Source organism: Amblyomma mixtum, chromosome 5 (assembly GCF_055824585.1).
Source record: "Amblyomma mixtum isolate Tamu chromosome 5, ASM5582458v1, whole genome shotgun sequence".
In the NCBI taxonomy this organism is placed as follows: domain Eukaryota; kingdom Metazoa; phylum Arthropoda; class Arachnida; order Ixodida; family Ixodidae; genus Amblyomma; species Amblyomma mixtum.
Genome location: NC_143016.1, coordinates 31,831,505 through 31,849,783, shown reverse-complemented (window position 1 = coordinate 31,849,783; position 18,279 = coordinate 31,831,505). Strand labels below are relative to the sequence as shown.

At 44.4% G+C, this 18,279-nt stretch overlaps 1 protein-coding gene across 2 annotated transcripts in view; it reads left to right on the top strand.

Annotated features, from left to right (window-relative positions):
• Nucleotides 1-16,722, top strand: part of LOC149341680 (uncharacterized) — a 33,725-nt gene extending 17,003 nt beyond the window's left edge. For both annotated transcript variants that reach the window (XM_089543837.1, XM_089543838.1), the window contains 8 exons: nt 1,651-1,772; nt 3,530-3,685; nt 5,007-5,094; nt 6,501-6,563; nt 6,949-7,031; nt 8,509-8,778; nt 11,770-11,912; nt 15,402-16,722. In XM_089543837.1, the coding sequence (XP_089399963.1) occupies nt 1,651-1,772; nt 3,530-3,685; nt 5,007-5,094; nt 6,501-6,563; nt 6,949-7,031; nt 8,509-8,778; nt 11,770-11,912; nt 15,402-15,556 (1,080 nt within the window). In that variant the 3' untranslated portion in view covers nt 15,557-16,722. The remainder of the gene's footprint in view (nt 1-1,650; nt 1,773-3,529; nt 3,686-5,006; nt 5,095-6,500; nt 6,564-6,948; nt 7,032-8,508; nt 8,779-11,769; nt 11,913-15,401) is intronic.
• The last annotated feature ends 1,557 nt before the right edge of the window (nt 16,723-18,279 follow it).

Below are 18,279 nucleotides of genomic sequence, written 5' to 3'. Positions count from 1 at the left end.
TAGTATTTGTGGTGCAGGCGTAATGCACAAATGCCCTTGAGGTTTGTGCACCTAAAGAACCCAGGTCGCCGAAGTTAGCCATCTTTTCTGCATGGCGGGACTCGTATCACCACAGCGTCGGCTGATTACACTGCTCAAGCAGTGTTTGAATGTAAGCGTATAGGCTCTTTGGCCGAAATGTGGTAGCATGCACATTGAGGCCGACTGTTTACCTTTAAGAGGCAAAATAGTTAACTATGCTCTCAGCAGTCGTGCATGTGAGGGAAAAAGCCTTGGAATGAATGTATTTCGATAACAAGTTCGGAAGGATCACAGGGCCGCGTCCTCGCTGTTCCACCCATTCATGCAGTCCCAGCAAGTAAAACACAAAGTCGCCCAAAATTGTTCAGTGTCGACAACAGTTTCAATCCTTCTGTGCCTTGCCGCACTTAGCAAAGCACACGTACGCGCCATGACACTGAATAATCCCTCAATACCTGCGCTATGGCTGCTGCAGCTCGGCAACTAGACAAGCCCCCATTGTGTGGCGCCACCTGTTCTTGTTCAAGAGAACCACACAGAGCGGTGAACAGGATCTGGTCGCGCCACCAGGCAGTGTTAGCACTTAAATATATTCTTACATGCCTGCTGAGCACTGCTCAGTGGCTTTGGCGTTGGGGTGCTGATAGCAAGGTCACGAGTTCGATCCCAGCTGTAGTGGCCCTATTTTGATGCAGGCAAAATAAGGCTCGTGTATGGTGCGACGTCAGTGCACGTTAAAGAACATCAGGTGGCCGAAATTTCCAGAGCTCTTCACTACAGCGTCCCTCATAACCTAAGTGGCTTTGGGACATTAAACCCTTATTAACTCGTAAAGCCATCAAATGCAAGTTTCAAGCCTTAGAACATCAGAACAGGTGCGCCTTTTCCAGATTCAGCTCAACAATTTTCATACTATTTGGCGAGCTTGATTGAATTGAAAACTGGTACTGTTATGTGGAGTTGTTTATATTGCCCACAAACGAGCGGTGACTTTGGATACCAGCCTGCTAATTGAATAGGAAAAAAAAGTGCAAACCAGCAGTTGCTTGCTCGCATACCTTTCACAGGTACAGTAGACACCCTTTAAGACAAACTTTGAGGGACCAGAAAGTTTGTCTTATCAGAAGTTCATTGTAACATAAAAGCTCCCAAAAAAGATAATGTGAGCCTGCTATGTGTGTCCAAATATGTGTTACATAAAAACAATGAATAAAATGACCGTGCAGTTACATGATACCGTATTTACTAGGAAGTTTGCAGACTTTTTTCCTAAAATGAAGTCTTCAAAAAAGGGCATCCACAAATTACACAAATTTGGCATACACGTCCTAAAAAAACTCTAGAAGGGTCATAAAGCTCGATGTATATAATGTATTGCCACTTACCACTTTAAGCCGACCCTGCAACTCATACCCCTCGCTGGCCATAAGGAAAGTTGACTCCAATTATGAATATACTAGAAATTAAGAAAATGTGCAAATGGAAGGGCTAGTGCTGAACTAGCATTTGCCATCCTGTAAGTCATGTCTGCGCTTAGGTGGTCTTGACTGGAGTGCACAGGTGGTCTTGACTGGAGTGCACATTTTTAACTGGTTATGGCTTATTTTTATTTTATTTTCATATGAACAGGGCACTGCAAAGGCACTTGCCTCGGAGGAGTCCAGCCGCAAGAGGCACGATAGTGGCTCCAGTGAGGCAGAACGGCAACGGAAGCAAGAAATCTTGCGGCTAAAAATGGACGCAACAAAAAAGTGAGCAGTGTCCTCATTTGTACTTTTTGATTTGCGCAACTTGGCATTTCTGCAAACCTGAACTTCAGGCAGCTATATTTGTACCCTTATAATTTTGAGCCACCGCAGTGGCTCAGTGCTTGTGGCGCTCGGCTGCTGTCCCGAAAGACGCGTGTTCGATCCCGGCCGCTGGAGTCAAATTTCTATGAAGGCAAAATTCTAGAGGCCCGTGTACTGTGCAATGACAGTGCACACAACAGAACACCAGGTGGTCGAAATTTCCGGAGCCCTTCACTATGGCGTCCCTCGTATCGTGAGTCGCTTCGGGGTGTTAAACCCCATCAACCAAACCATCATAATTTTGACATGTGTGGGCGTTCGGTATGTCATCACAGAAGTAGCAGTAGCCATGGTTAGTGGCTTCCTCTTTGATTAGCACGAGGGCTTTGCGGACCCCTATTTGAGAACCACTGCCTTAAAGGGACACTGCATACAGCCTCCATCCAATTGTTTTATTGTAGCGAGAGCTACATTGTTCATATTCTCCCCGTTTTGCTGCGGCCGGTGGCCACACCGCAAGCTGAGCCATTGCCTATCAACCGCCGTGGCTGGCAGCGCCACTCGCCGCACCATCTGGCATGACGTCAGAGGAGGAGGCAGTGAAACCGCATTGCAACAACAGAGAAGGAGCCGGCATTGCATCGAATATAGAGAAGGGGCGGCTCGGTGGGATTCATCGGCAGATATGGAAAGTGAGTCGGACATAATGAAAGAAGCCAGGCTTTGTCGTCGGAATGAAATCAAGAGGAGGCTGCGAGCCGAGGAGACTGAGGAAAAACGAACAAACAAACAAACAGAAGAAAAGCAAACAATAACAAACCTTGGCCTCAAAGTACTGCCATTGAGATGGCTGCTTGCTACTTCCCCGACCATTTGGGCCATCTTTGTGGCAATTGAGAAACAACAAGATGAAGACTTTGAAAATAAATGCTGTCTAGTCTTTAACGTCACCATAACTTAACGATAGGTAACAACAAAATCTAAACATTGAGACGTGCCAAGCTAAACGATAAAGATGTAGCCGTAGAGATAACCAAGCTGAACAGTAAGATTAACTGCACCTCTTGCTACACACATCCAGGAATAACTGAGTTAAGCCACAGCCAATTTTTTATTTTTATTATTATTATTATTAGTCAAAGAAAATGTGACACAGTGTGACACATTTTGCATAGTTGCTTAGTCGGAATTGGAATAAAGCCAGAGCTGGAATAGACTGGAAAGTGAAAGAAGCATGCCATCGCATTTTCTTTGCGTCAAATCAACTGATCACCCCTAAATTTTTTTGTGTAATTTGTTCACTATAGTCGGATACAGCTTCAAAGAAAAGTAGCAAATGCCCCCCAGAGGTGACGCTGAACTGTATAGACACTGACCCGTTGTCACGACGTCATGGTCACGCACTTCGCCCCTGCAAGTGCGGCACCACAGGTGCAAGGCAACTGGCACCAACCTGCTCTCATGATGTTGAAGTCAATGGTTGAAGGGCTTCCTTTGACGGCTATCTGCCACTTTGTTCTTGAGCTGTATTTCACCGTTACCTCGGTTTAGAGCATCTATCTTCCTCTACTATCTGTCACTTTTGGCATGTTTTATGCAGTTTTTTTCTTTTCGCTGTTTGGCACCTCTTTTGCACCTATACTATTCTGAACTTGAAGTACTGACAAAGGGCACACACTTCTCTTGCTCATGGGTGGTTCCCCTGTGCTGTGCTGCAGGGAACGAGAGCTGAGGCTGGCTAGGGTACAAGCTCAGCGGGAGCAGCGTGAAGCTGAGCGGCGAGAACTGGAGCAGCAGCGGCAGCGAGAGGCTCAGCAGAAGGAACTGGAGCGGCTGAAGCAGCGCGCTGAATTTCACCAGCGCAAGCAGAGCGAGTATGTACAGCATTTCATCTCTTACTGATGAGCCAAGCTGATGTGCTAGAGAGCCCCTGCTGCAGTGGCTCAGTGGTTAGAGCGCTAAACTGCTAATCCCGAAGACATGGGTTTGATCCCAGCTACGGCAGCTGTGTTTCTAAGGAGGCATGTACTGCGCAATGTCAGTTAAAGGGACCCTGAAATGATTTCGATAAGCATATTCTAGTGCAACAGAGGTGGTCTTTACGGGTATTCAAGTCAAATTTGAAAGCTCTGCGTGGACCCTGTAATTTGGAAATAATTTTTAAAAATGGTGGCTCGCAATAGCTTGCAACCGATTAGGGCAACACCTCACCGCCGCGTCCCCCACCCTGATGACATCAGTGGCAGTCTGGGCGAGCCTTGAATCGGTTGCGAGCTGTTGTGAGCAGTGATTTTTTAAAATTATTCTAAATTATAGGGTCCGCGCAGAACTTTCGAATTTTACTTGAATACCTGCAAAGACCACCTCTACAGATCTGATGCACTAGAATTTGCCCATTGAAATCATTTCAGGGTCCTTTTAATACACCCCGGGTGGTCGAAATTCATCCAGAGCTCTCCCCTACGGCATTCCTGAGAACCCTTGCCTCTTTGGGACGTTAAATTTCAAATACGAGGATACCTGATGTGCTAGGGAGAGGCACGTCTCCTTTATGATTTAATACTTTTTATTGGTGTACAAGTAGCTGTCATAATTCAGAGACCTCAAAAACAATCATGAAAGCAGCTTGAAAGATTTGCTTTTACCTACTTCTGTATGCATTACAGTGTTGTGTCATGCTGCCCCAACATTTTAAGTTTGTTTCTTCTGGTCATACTGAGTGCACTTGGGATCCAGTATTCTTTAGCAAACAGGCTTCTTGTGGTGAAATTGGTTTATATTGGATCTGTGAGAAAATGGAGTTGTACCATGAAAGATGAATGCAATGCTTTTGTCTTTCTGTGTGAGCATTAGTCTTTGCAGCATTTCTGTTCTTTGGAAAAATTTTTCCTGTACCTGCATCATTGACGCTATGATTAGCCCGCTGCGCCCCAACCACTGCTGTGATATTTTGCTAACCTTTATCGTGTATCAAAGGCATTAGTGAATGGAGCTGAATTAATGTCGACATACAGAATTACAAAGAACCAAAACTGAAAACCACTCGCAAGGCAGGAAACTGCCATTCTCTCTTAAAAAAACTCACACTAATAACTTTGCAGAATGGTTGAAGGTTATAAATTGGCCAGGGATGCAGAGCTGCGCTTGCTTTCTTTTTTATAGTTCGTTTATTTTCGGATCCTTTGTGCTTGCCAGGCGCTCCCTAAATGTAGACACCTTGGCGGCTGCAATGAAGAGGAGGGCGGAGTCACCCTTGGTTTCTGCGTCTAAGAAGGCCTGTCCTGTAAGTGTTTCGAATCATCGAGTCATACCTTCCACCATTTTTCTCTGTTCTTGGACCAGCTTTAGAGGCAAATTTTACTTTATATTACCTGGTTGCTTGTGGCGGCGGAACTGATTTGTGCTATGGTAGCAATACGTGTGGCTTTTTATTTTGATTTTTAGGGAGAATGACTCCGCTATCACTCTTGAGCTCGCACAAAAAAATTAACGCGGCCATTTTGCCAAAGGACACAGCCAACCACTCTTTGACTGTTTGACTATGCATGCCTTGTTGCAAGAATTTTTGCGAGTGATGACCTAAGAATGGCTCGTAATGTGCCAAGGTTTATGCTGGCTGGTGACATTTTCCAGTACTTTATTGAATCCAGCCACCTGTATACAAATTTGTACATTCAGGTGTTGATTTGAATATGGTATCCATAAGGTTAATAATGCCTTATGATGCCTTCTGTGAGGCCTAAAAGGATGTGTAAGATTCTTTTTACTTACCATTTCATGGAGTTCAATCCTTCCAAAGTCCTCCTGTAGCTCACTGGTGCCTTTTTTCTTTCTTTTTTTTCCATGATAAACGAGCTTGTTAGACCCAATCAGAATGGTTTCTTTAGAATTGATGGACTAAATGGCACACCTGTGCCCACGAGGCTGTTTATTCGCGAGCACCGTATGCGTTCTATGAAGCTGTTACGCGTTATCGCTTGTAGTTTCGGCAGACAGACACAAATGCACAAAAACACAGCGACAACATAAGGAAGGCGAACACTTAGTTGGGGCTGCTCGAGGAGCCCTGACAGAAAGCTGAAATCAAAAACAAAGAGGACTAAACTAACGACTTGTGGGTGTGCAATGTCCATGGTTTCCTATGTAATAGCCCATCACTTTGACTATCTGTATGGCATTTAAATACCAAGTGGCCTCCTGTTTTTTGTCTCTCTAGAAGCATGAATGTCTTTCTGCACTTCTAAGCATGATTCATTGAAAGAAAAGGAGTGAAATGTGCATGAAGCTGGCTGATGAGTGTAATTGTAGCTCACACTAGGGGAATCTTGCAGGAAGCCACAATACTGTTGTGATTCACAAGCATGGCATACTACTCTAAGTTGTGTGTTGCACTGCTTTTCTTTACATGTGAAGTGAATGCACCGGGGGCTTTGCTTTTTTTTTTAATTTTTTTATGGTCTCTCTTCACATGGTTCAAATGAATAGCGTTATAACTGTCATGCTACACTGTGCGCAAGGTGGAATAAAAATGTATGCACAAGGCGTAATAAAAAAGTGAATAGCTGTGACCTCTCCTCATTAATAAGTGGAACACAGCCATTATACTCATTGATTTAGAAACTGATTAGCATGGCATTCCGCCATTTTTATTGGCCAATGAGCATTTTTGGCCATCTTTCATTTGTGCAGTTGAAAACCAACAAGACCACCAAAGCAACCAGGGCCATGGGTGGTGACAAGGAAGCTGCCAAGGTAAGTAATGATGTTTCATTCAACATAACAATGATGCTCAGTTGTTTATGTTTAGCTTTGCCACTGTTGCTTTGTAACCCTTTTTCTTTTTCCTTGCAACCTTTCATTTTCTTGTCTTACTGCTCTCACCTAAGTCGTTAAATGGTGGAGGGCCTTCGTAGTTCTTCGTATGCGGTTTTTGTACTGGTCGCAGCGACATGCATGCAAGTCTATTTTGATACAAGAGGGGTTCGTCTGACGTACGGTTTTCACTAAAATGTGGGGTTGGCGAGGCACAGTGTGACAATGCAGGTTGTGGTTGTACAGATGAACATATAGCTTGCACTGTTACAGTATGCACATCAATGAAAAATGTTTCCTTTTCTCTCCATTGTATGCTGTAAAGCTTATCTTTGGCCAGCCAAGCACAAGTCTTGCTCAGAAGGCAAAGTTGAACAACAGCCTCCAGCAGCAGGCCATGCTCAACAGGTGAGGAAACTGCATGAGGTTGCACAGGTGAAATATGACTTGTCCAAAACCAGCTTTTCTAACTTTTCTAAACTGTTTCTCAGTGGCGTAGCAAAGCACCTCATTAGTCGAGCACAAAAATTGCTGAGAACACTCTGTCATCGTTTTTCCCAGCTTTTCGTTGCATGGAATCGGCAATGATGATTACGTAACGGAAGATTGTTGTGGTGGAGTTATTAGGCCCAGCTCCACCCAGGTGCTACAGATAAACAGAGAGCATGGACACACACGCACCGCACAAGTGTATTAGAAACGAGGACTTAGGTGAAAGCGACAAGGACATGAGTAACAACATGAAAAATGAACGTCCTACATTTCTGCCCAGCGAAGCTGGTAGTGCACCGGCTAGTCATGTAGATGTTGGACAGAGAAGACTGTTCGTAGCAGTGCCTGAAACCATGAAAGGCACTGTAGTGGTTGGGAAGGCAGGCGCTGGTTGCAGCACCTGCTGCTGTTCGAGGTGAAACAAAACTGCGCGAAGACGACGGGACAAAAGAAAGGCACGAATACACACACACAAAGCGCAGTGTGTGTGTGTGTTTCGCTCTAACTATGAACCGGCTAGCCCAACATCATGTCTTAGTTCGAGGTGCCACGACGCAGAAGAGTGCCGGGTGGGCTGGCAGCGAGGTGTCTGATGACGATGGCCATCAGTTGCTAGCAGGCCATGGTGGTTAGGGCGGTACGATGCAGTGCAAGGGGCCAGTCCCAGGACCTAGGTGCCTGGCCAAACATGGTGAGCTGACCTGAAACGTTGAGCTCCAAGACGTGTCATGGCGCGGCAATGCAAAGCCACAGTTGCGCTCGTACTGAGCTCGCCCAACATTATTAGCAGATATATGTTCCTAGTGTGGTGATATTCTTACATTCATATGCATTACGTGGACATGCACAGTTAAACACAACCAATTAAAGCCGCCCAATGCAGTATTGGAGCAGTGGAAGGTCCGCCAATGTGCTGTCTTTTCCCGTTGTTGCTGTAAAAGTGAAATGTTTCTCTCTTACTGAAGATGGCCAAGTTTTATACAGGGGCACAGACCCTTTGTCAAGCCTTCTATAGGCATTTTGGCTGCGCTCCTGACATCACTGTGATGTTAAATGAAGTTGACGTGACATGTTTGCCCATCAATCGGGAAGGTATTTAGGTTGGCGTTAGGGGCCAAAAAACACAATCATGTTCACTCAGAATCTGCTTCGAAGGGCACTAAACGCAGCCAGATCTAATTGTGACTGAAGAAGCTGGCTTCCTTGAATATGGTTGTCAGAACCTGTGACCATCAAGATGAGCCGTAATATATAGTTGCATCATAGTGTGGAACGCAATGTGAAGGCATATGCAAAACTTTATTTACTTTCACACGAAGCTTCTTGAAGGCTGTGCAGTGGTCTAGATTACCGTTTTGTTTGTATGGGTCTAACTATTTCTTCCACCTCTTAGCCTTTCGCAGTCACTGAGGAATCAGTCAAGCTTCCTGCCCTCCCCTGAGCAGCCCCAGGTGGCCTCTGACTCACAGTCCATCACAGAGCTTGTTGAGACCACACCACCAAAGCTGAACACTGCTCTGAATACCACAGTGACACTGTCTGCGACAGACAAGCCTGGGGGAACCCTTGACCAGACGTTCACCATGCCTGCCACTGAACCAAAGACTCCGTCAGCGGCAAACTCCACATTTGTGAGGACCAGCGGCCCGCCAAGGTCAAGCGGGTATGCCAGATCTTGCATTCTTCGCTTCAGTACTGATGCCCTCAATATGGGCTGCACCGCACAAGACCTGGTAGGCAGGAGCTCAATTCACAAAGCAGTAAGAGCCCAGAAGTGTTTGAAAGTGGCGTATTTAGTGGCTAGTGAAAGGAAGAGTCTCCTGAAATGACTTGATTTGACCAAGGGATTTGGGGCACGCAGATGCCTGGGTCCCTGCACGACCTCATTGCCTTATACATTCATGAGTTCATGCAGTTCCACGACGTGGGTGGCTGCTTGTTAGCTGCTCTGTATGAAGGTGCATTGATATGCCATAAAGTTTAAATCTCAGTTTGCTCACTGTGGACACTGTGTGTTATACATGTGATGTGATGTCCATTCTAAGATGAGAACTGTCTTGGGCAGCTAGTTTTTGAGCTTGCCGTTCCAAAACAGTCACATGGCTGTTTAGACAAATGAACTGCTTTTTTTTTAATTTGGCAATTGTAATTTGTTCCTTAGCTTACAATAATCAAGCTCCCAATAAATTGGAATGTGCCCTAACAGAGATATCAGGCCAGTAGATAAAAAAAAAACAGTTGATCTTAAAGGTGCACTAGAGAGGATCCTGAGCTCGTCTTTTTACCGTGGGAACTCCATCTGCATGCTCCGAGCATTTTAGAATCTCCAAAATTATTGCTCCGTGCAGCCGATTCCTTTATTAAATCGGATTAAATGTCCCGGCTGCCGCTTTTTTTTTTTTTTAACTCGCCTTCGAAAAGAGGAGTCAGCCAACCTGTGGAGTGCCTTTCAGCCGGCCGCATGGTGGCTTGCCGCTCTTCCATTGGCGGAGTGATACATAGTGATCGGCGAAAGCAAGGACTCCACGTGTATTTTTATTCTGTGGGCCTAATTTGCGGATATGTAGTCTGATACTGAAACTGTTTATTCATGGAAACCTAGAAAACAAAATACAAGGAAAAGCGCAGCCGTCACACGACTGGCTGAAGGGAACTCAACGCGTTGGCTGACTGTTCCCCTTTTCGGAGGTGAGTTAAAAAAAAAAAAATGCGGGAACCGGGATGTTTAATTCGATTTAATAGGGAAATCGGCCGCACAGGACAAAAATTTGAAGTTTCTAAGAATGCTCGGAGAGTGCAGATCGAGTTCCCGAGGTAAAACGGCGATTTCAGATTCTTTTTTAGTGCACCTTCAACATAGTGAAACGCATGTCTTGCTGCTGCAGTTCTCACTTTGCTATGGTTGTTTCTGAGCCTGCTGCTGAAAGTGTTTCTTGCACGTTCTCAAAATGCTGCTGCTCTTGTTTCCTCTAGCATACTTTGCAGACTATAATTTATGACATGATCTCTCAAACTGCTGGGCTGATATAGCATGCAGTCTTTGATGATTCAGTCAAACCCCAATATAAAAAAAAACACAAATATTACGAAATATTGGCTATATCAGACTCTTCTTAAATATCGTTGACAAACACATGCAATTTTTACTTCATACACTGAATGCGGTTGGCCATATAACATATGTCAAGCTCCCCAGCACCAAGCTGCGCCCACTTGGATAGCAGGCGTCAAGCTTCGCCGCACTACACGACTGACTGGTGATGATGCAGCAAGCGTTCGTGCCACTATTCACGTTTTTACCTTGCACTCATCAACATTGCCACAGAAGGTCGCAGCAGCATGGAAGGGTCGGTAGCCAGGATGGCACACATTCACACCTCTCGCACCCATCGACAGTGCCCGGGAAGCAGCGGCATGGACACTTGTAGAAAGTTGAGCTCAAGATGGTTACCACAAGGCTACATACATGTCGGCTGTCGCATAGTTGAGGAAAACAATAACTTTCACTCTCACCTGCCATTATCCACAAGACATGGCAGTAATATGGGGAAGCAGTCCTACCTGATGCTTGGCCTGTTCAATACGTAGTGGCTGGCTTGTTGGTTACACATCTTGACAACAACAGTGCGGTCGGAACACGGACGAGAAAGACTGACACAAACACAGGCGCTGACTGACAACATGGTTTATTGCCTTGGACTGGCTTATATAAGCCCAGTCCCGTGACAACACAGGAAAACAACAACTCACTTCCCATGGCACAGTCATCTCGTTGGTCCGTAACCTTCCCTCTAGTTACTGGCATGCTCATCGGCGCTTAAAAAGATCAGCTCTTTTTTGCTTGCTTGCTGATGCATTTACCAGATAATCTTGAAATTGCTTGAGCTTCTACTATCACCCTTGTAGTGGTGTCTCGGCACTTGCGTAGAACAGTCGTTCTTTCAAAGGCAGGTGTGCAGTTCTTATATTGGCTGCAGTGTTTACTTAGCTCACCTGAGTTGACATCTTTTAGATTTCTACGATGTTCTTGTAGCCTTGTATTCAGGCATCTCCCCGTCTGGCCAATATAGATATTACCACATGACAGCGGGATTGAATAAACATCTTTTTTTACAGCTCACAAGACACGGTCGTTGGTTCGTCACGCAGTCTGGCTTTCTAGTTACATCAGAATTAACCCTTCTACACAACTGATGCAGTTTCTTTGGGGCCGAAAAAACATGAACTCCTGCTCTGTTGCCAATCTTTTTGAGGTTATGGGACACAGTATGTAGGTAAAGTATCACCGATGCCTTCCTTCGACAGACAGCTAGCATGTAACAGCTGTTGCTGTTGCATGCTAGCTGCACTGTGTGGAGAGGCCTACCTAACTGGCACTCAGTTTTTCGTGGCTTCCAGAATCGCAAGCGCTTTCGAAAAGGCGCTGCAACTTTAGGAAAGGTCTCTCTTTTCCTCTATTAAGGGTCACCTGAGTTGCCATATCTTCACTGGCTAAATTGCGCAGCTGTTGCGTGCATTTTCAATGAAAAATATGCTAAGAATTTCATTCAAGCTATTTTACATTTTTTTACCTGTTCTCTATAACGAAGCTCGACTGTACACATTTATTCTCCAGTTGCGATGTTTACCTGCATGCATGTGTTTTCGCCTGCAGTTACGACATCACGCCACACAGGAGCGAGCTTCCTCCAGAACCGAACAAGGACAAGGACAACTATGACATCGATGACCTCAACTCTGGTGACGAGACGGATGATGATGAGAAGCCACGCAAGGAAGTTCCGCTTTGGGCAAAGGGTAAGCGCCGCTCTCTAGCCAGTGGCAGTGGTCCTTTGTAGTTATGTCAGAGGTGCCTGCTTCTTCCCACGTGTGTTCTCTCGGCCTTCCCAGCCACTTTTACCAAGACCCCACTCAAGGCACAGTACAGCGTTGTGGAAAGGAACACGCATTGAGGCATGCTGGCGTGACTTGCTGGCCATGGAAACCGCTGGCTGATGAAGTTGTTTTCGTGTTTTTCAGACCAGATTTTAAGGTGCTTGGGTTATGTACTACCAAGGTTTGAGATGTTGTCCAAGGACATGCTTTCATAAAAATTTCTTTATGGGACAGTCAAGCACTCTCATCATGCTTCTCTCCATATGAATTGGGAAATTGCCAGTTTCACTTCTCCCCTTTATAGGAAGGCACAAAGCTGTGTAAGCGCCAACACCTTTTTTCTGACTGTGGCTGATTACAATATGCAGCACACACTGGTCTTTGCTGAAATGCAGTTATGTTCTACGACAGCATTGTAATGCTTGGCAACTCATCAGCAGAGTATCTGTAGTTCACTCCCAGCACTTTGTTGCAACATTGCAGGCAAGCACAATAAAGTTGTCAAATAAGGAACAAGCAAACTAATGAAGTGAAAATACACAGCACAATACACAGCTGTCAAAGTGCCTATACTCTGTTCTGCAGATCAAATGCAAGTGAGCAGACATTATGAGCACAAGGCAGCGAATTCCACAGATGTCATAATTTCATGTGCTCGCAAGGCAACGATTCAAAGTGTGCTAGTGGCTGCTTCACATTCATAGCTTGCACTCCACTGTCAATGATTTGTGTGACAGAGCGAAGCTTATGCACTTGCTTCCTCAAGCTCAAAAACGGATGGCAGAAGGGAAGGGCATTGCCTCGGAGCACAGGCAACCAGACACCAGGCAAGCTTATTGTCAGACTGGGGATTAGTGGCCGGTGAAATTCTCTTGCCCTTACACATTGTGCGGTGCACCCAAACCAATCTCTTGGCTCATGCAGTGACAGCAGTATTGAGGGGAAGCGCAAACCAGCTTTTGTTTTCAACACAATAGTGTTAAGGGCCCTTTCCAGCAGCACCTCTGACTTTGTCGGCACGTTGAGAAAACCAGGTGGCCCACCTAGGTCATGTGACCTTGTGATGTCATCAGATGGCAGCCTGCCCATCAGATTGTGAGCAAACTGCCCAAAGTGCACTGCTTCTATGTTGTACTGAAATATTTCACCCGAAAATAAACTTTTAGCGCTCCAAATAAATATATTTGACAGAATCTGCACATAGACAATGTGGGCTAGTTTAGAACTTTCAGGCTTGTTTTTTCGAAAGTTTGTTTTGAGCTTAATACCGTGCTCGTGGAAAGCAATGCACAGCAATAGGTGCATGGATTTTTGTCCTGTTTGTTTTGTTGTAATCGCTGAAATGTGGTTCGCATCAAGACAGTCTCAGATTTACCGTTTGGGCTTACATGTTTTTATCACATGGTAATTAGAGCATGATACATTCTAAACATAAAGAGAAGGTGCATATTGTGTCCTCTAAAAAAAAGAGCAGAGAAATTTAAAAAGAAACTAAGAGTCTTGATCTATACCACGCTTCTTAATAAATATTAGAAGCATTTACAGACCTGTAGCCCATTTCGTTGTCATGCTAGGCTTTCCACGAGCAAGCAACATGTGAACAACTTATAAACAATGATAAAACGGAATCTACTGAAGCTGTCATTGTGAAACTTTATATCTGACTGTTTGATGCTGTTTCAAGCCAGCCTGCCAAATTATGCAAGTTATGCATAATGGGCATGTACGCGGAGCCTAGGCTACAGGGAAGGATTACTTGCTCAGGAGGGATCTCTAGTGCTATATCGCATTGTAGTCCTTAAGCGTTGGCCAATCACTATGTGATGGTGAAAGAAAGAGTGCCTTCTATGTCTGCAAAGACCCCAGGCCACAGAGGGGACCCATTAATGCTGTCGTGTCATACTCTTGAGACGGAGCTTTAAAGGGATACTGAAGCAAAATCTGAAAATTGAACAAAAAGCCTGAATATAGATTCTCGGAATGTGATTACACCGAAATTTAGTCGTCACTGCGCATATTTTTGAGCGGATGGTTTTATTTTCGATGTTTCATGAGCACGCGCCAAGCCCTCCCGCTCGGCGCGAGGTGGAAAGCGTGACGTCATGGCACCCTCCCGCGGCGACAAATATGGTGGCGCCTTTCGATGCATGAAACCTCGCTTTGGACTGGTTGCGTCGTTGTTACTGGCTTCTTCAGCGCGTTCACTGGCCATAAATGGGCCACCAGTCTTTCGCTTCATCTCCTGTTGCACATAAGAAAACTTACGAGTAATAAATTTGCTTTATTTTTTATTTAGAGTGACGATTCTGCCCCCTTTAGGCTAAGAGGGGTGTCGGTTTGTTGACAACAATGCTTCCCCTCCTAACCACCAGATGGCGCCGCTAGTCTGAACATCGTCGCGCTTCTGTTTTAAAAGCGAGAATGCTAGAAATGGCACAAGGTCCGGAAAAAGTACCTGCATTTAGCGGATGTAAGCGTGCATACAGTTATGGTATGTAGACAGCATCGATTAACATTTTGACATATCTGTGTACGCCATGAGCAGACGACAGACATGGAAAAGCCGCGAGTAGCGATGGCAATCGTGCTTCTGCGGGAACGATGGGCGTGCGGGTGTTATGACGTCTAGTCGCAGCTTCCACAGGCGGCCACCAAGTGCAACGATACGGCAATAAATCGCGAAAAAAAGCGTGTTATCCGCCTTTTTCGCTAAAATGCTTGTCATATTTATCAATTTTAGCAGTCAAGCTCTTGTTTACATGCAAAAGAGCAGCTCCAAAAATTTGGTTCAGTATCCCTTTAAGTGTCCCATCAGATTTAATTTTGAGTTTTACTGGAGGCATGGCTCTGTTATTTTGCAAAGACAATCGTAGCATTTCATTCATTGGATTTATTTAAAGGGAACACTTAGGACATCTCTTTTCAATTTTATGTCTCAGTAAAAAAATGATTACATGGTTTTTGTGGCTGTGGTGGTGCTTGTTTGCCAGCATGACACATGTGTTGCTGAGAAAATGGGAATTCAAATTGGAAAAATTTTTTCTCACCACTTAATTCAAATTCAGCACATCAGTAACGAAAAGTACCCCATTTTCACTGTTCGGAAAAGAATAATGATGTGGCCTCGCCTCGGAGATGTGCTGCAAAAAAAAAAAAAAAGACGCCACCGCAGTTTTCTTTCTTTTCTTTCTTTTTTTGCAAATGGCTATTAGTGGTAGCACCTCTACTTCATAAAATAGCCTTTAAAGTAGTAGCTTCTTTGTCAATAGAATGCAGTAATCTGTCAGCGCAGGCCAACATCATTTTGTTCTCAGTGTTCCCTAATGTAAAAACCTGGTTAGGAGTTCCTTAAAAAAATGCAAGATGTTTCTGAATGGTTTTCTTTACATTCCTGCCCCGTTGTTGTTTCAGGCACGCCTTTGCAAGTGCTCGTGTCGAACCAGAACAGACGTTCTCTTCGTGGCCTTGATCTCTTCGGCAAAATGCCTGTGATTGTTCTGGACAAGATATTCAAGGAAAACAAGAGTTACTTCAACAAGCGCACAAGCTCTGCCTTGTGGAATTGACATTCGCGTTCTTCTCGCTCTGCTCTTTTAGTGAAATTGACGGTGGCGTTCTTCTCGCTGTGCTCTTTTAATCTTTCGCTTGATTATTGTCTCAGTGAACATGTGCAGTGCCCAAAATTTTTCTCGCAAAATGTTGGCTGCACAGCTGTATGGACCCTTTCTATTTTAACAAATGACCTCCCCCAATTTTTTTCTTTTGTGGTTCCCTTGAAAAAAAAATGTTTTGCAAAAGCATGGTCGCACAGAAAGGTTCAGGACTACTGCTTCTGTCCACTTTTATTCAACAGAAACTACCAACTTGCATGCAGAGATTGTTACATAGAAAGAAGCTCAGTAAAGGCCCAATACTTTTCAGTTTATTGACACTCAGGTGAAAGAGGCTCATCCACACTGTCTGCAAGCTCTCAGTATCGAAGGCAGTATTGGCAGCAGTAGTAACGGAAATGTTTTTGTGGCTCAAAAATATAAGGGTGGTTTGAAGTCCTGGACAAGGTCAGTGCAACACCGAAAAAAAAAAAATTCTGCCAAGTTCAGATACACTGTGTTATTATTTGTACGATTTTCACCTTTCTCAAAGTTCTATCCTCCAGATTTAATTATGCTAGTGCTTAGTATGTTTATACTCCTTTTCCTTTTGTTTATACTCCCCCACTCCTTTTCAATCATTTGCGTAGCACCTCCTTTAGTATCTTTTTTTTTTTTTTTTGTCCAATGAAATCTGTTTCTTTCATGGCTACTGCACATCTACAAGCCAGACAAGTTTTACTTGTTTTCGTTTTTTGTATTTGAAACTAAAAATATAAATTACTAGCAATTATGCATATTTTGCATAAACATTATAGTGTTGGCACCAGTGTACTTCTATTGTGCAAGCCTTCGATTGAAGTTAGGCTTTGGAATTTTCTTTCTGCGTGTAAGGCCTAATGCTTTTATCATGTGAAACCCCAATTGCTCTGTCTATGCATCTCGTTTGCTGTAAACTCACCTATGTACATACATTCCCTTATATGATGTCTTTTCATCATTTTACTCTGTATGCGCCTTTATTTTATTAGTGACGTCCTTCTTGCAACAAACAGCCATGGCTAGTGGGTTGCTTGTTGCTTTTACTGTAGGCAAGAAGTGGTTTATTTCACGTAAACTGATCAATAAACTCGTGAGCGAAATTGTCGTTATGCTGCTGTTGCATCTGATGTTGATGCTGCTGCTTCATGTTTCATGTCAGATGCATGTTTCTGAGTGAATGTCAGCACGATTATCTGTGCTAGTCATGGGTTGTCTCATACTTTTGAAAGATGTCAAATAGAGGGCCTCTGGATTGTGCTAGGGGCTGCTGTAATCGACACACAAGGTGGTAGATTAGCTTGCATTATGTTTACCTTCTTTGCTGAGAAAAGCTTTCACTAAAGCTTCATTCAACAGCATCGAATAGATTGCCAGGTAAATTTCCCTATCTCATCTGTGACAAAAAAGTGCGTAGTATGCAGCCATGTACTGCATACAGTTTTGCTGTGGAGAAGAGGAAAAAGATTGCCCAGAGTATGCAGTTTTTCTTTCTCTCTCTCTCTTTTTTTCAGAGAACAGTAAGTTTTCTGAAGTTTGTGAAGACATATGAATGCTGCTGGTTGGTGTACCTGGCACTTGCTGCCTGCGTTGTGTATACAGCCTTTGTCAAGTGCCGAAGGAGTTTGGATCTAACCTGTGCAGTAATGCTTCTGCAACATCCTTGGAATGAGAGTTCTCTCCTTTATTTTGAACACTGGCTATGCAGAATGAGCCACCTGTCGTAACCCAGAGCCAAGCTCCTTGGGCTCTCTACTTTGACGAAGGCTGTACAGGCGTGGACAAAAGTAAACGGAGCACGCAACTGTCTTCGAATATTTTTCACGCATCACCTAATTGAAATTTCCAGCAGTGGTACGCGCATGCTTGTAGTGGAGGTTGGTGGGCCTTCTTGTAGACCAACAACACTTCTTCATTACCAATGGAGAAGGTGTTATTGCACTTCGAACGCAATAGCGTGCTCCGTTTATTTATGGCCGCACCTGTACATACCAGGTGGTATGGTTTGCGGGAGCAGCAAGTTTCAAAGTGAGAGAAAATAGCTGGCTGGTGTGAAGATTATTACAGGGAGTCAAGTGTGTGTGCCTATTTATGATAGTATATAGTGGTAACCATTGTTGGAGTGTCTTCCTTGCATTCAAATTGCATTCAGCAAGGGTAGCACTGCCCGAGGTGAGGTGGGGGGGAGTGAAAAAAGCCATTTAGTGAAAAAGCAGAGAATTTAGCCTGCATCTAAAAATTGCTGGCATGCTACTCTGCGTGGGGAAAGAAACTTGGGAGATAAAGGCGGAAGGAGAGCAGTGCGGAAAAGTGAAATATAAAAAGGGGGAAAAGATGAAATGTGGCAGGATGTGCAAATAGCATAAATCTCCTTTATGATGCCTAGAAACACTTACCACCCAACAGCAAACATAACTTGCATGTGGAAACCTTTCCTTTTTTTTTCGACCACCGTGGAGAAAAACTGCTCTTCTTGCCCTTCTTTAGAGCAAAGTAACAGTCAGGTGTGCTGCGAGTATCGCTTTTTTCATCATTGCCCAGGTGGACCTTCCCTGCACAGCAGTTGCCATACAACGAGGTTAATGTCTATTTCCTGGATGCAGATTTGTGACTGGGAGTCTGCTGGTTTGTAATGGTTTAACTGGAACCAGGAGGTGGCC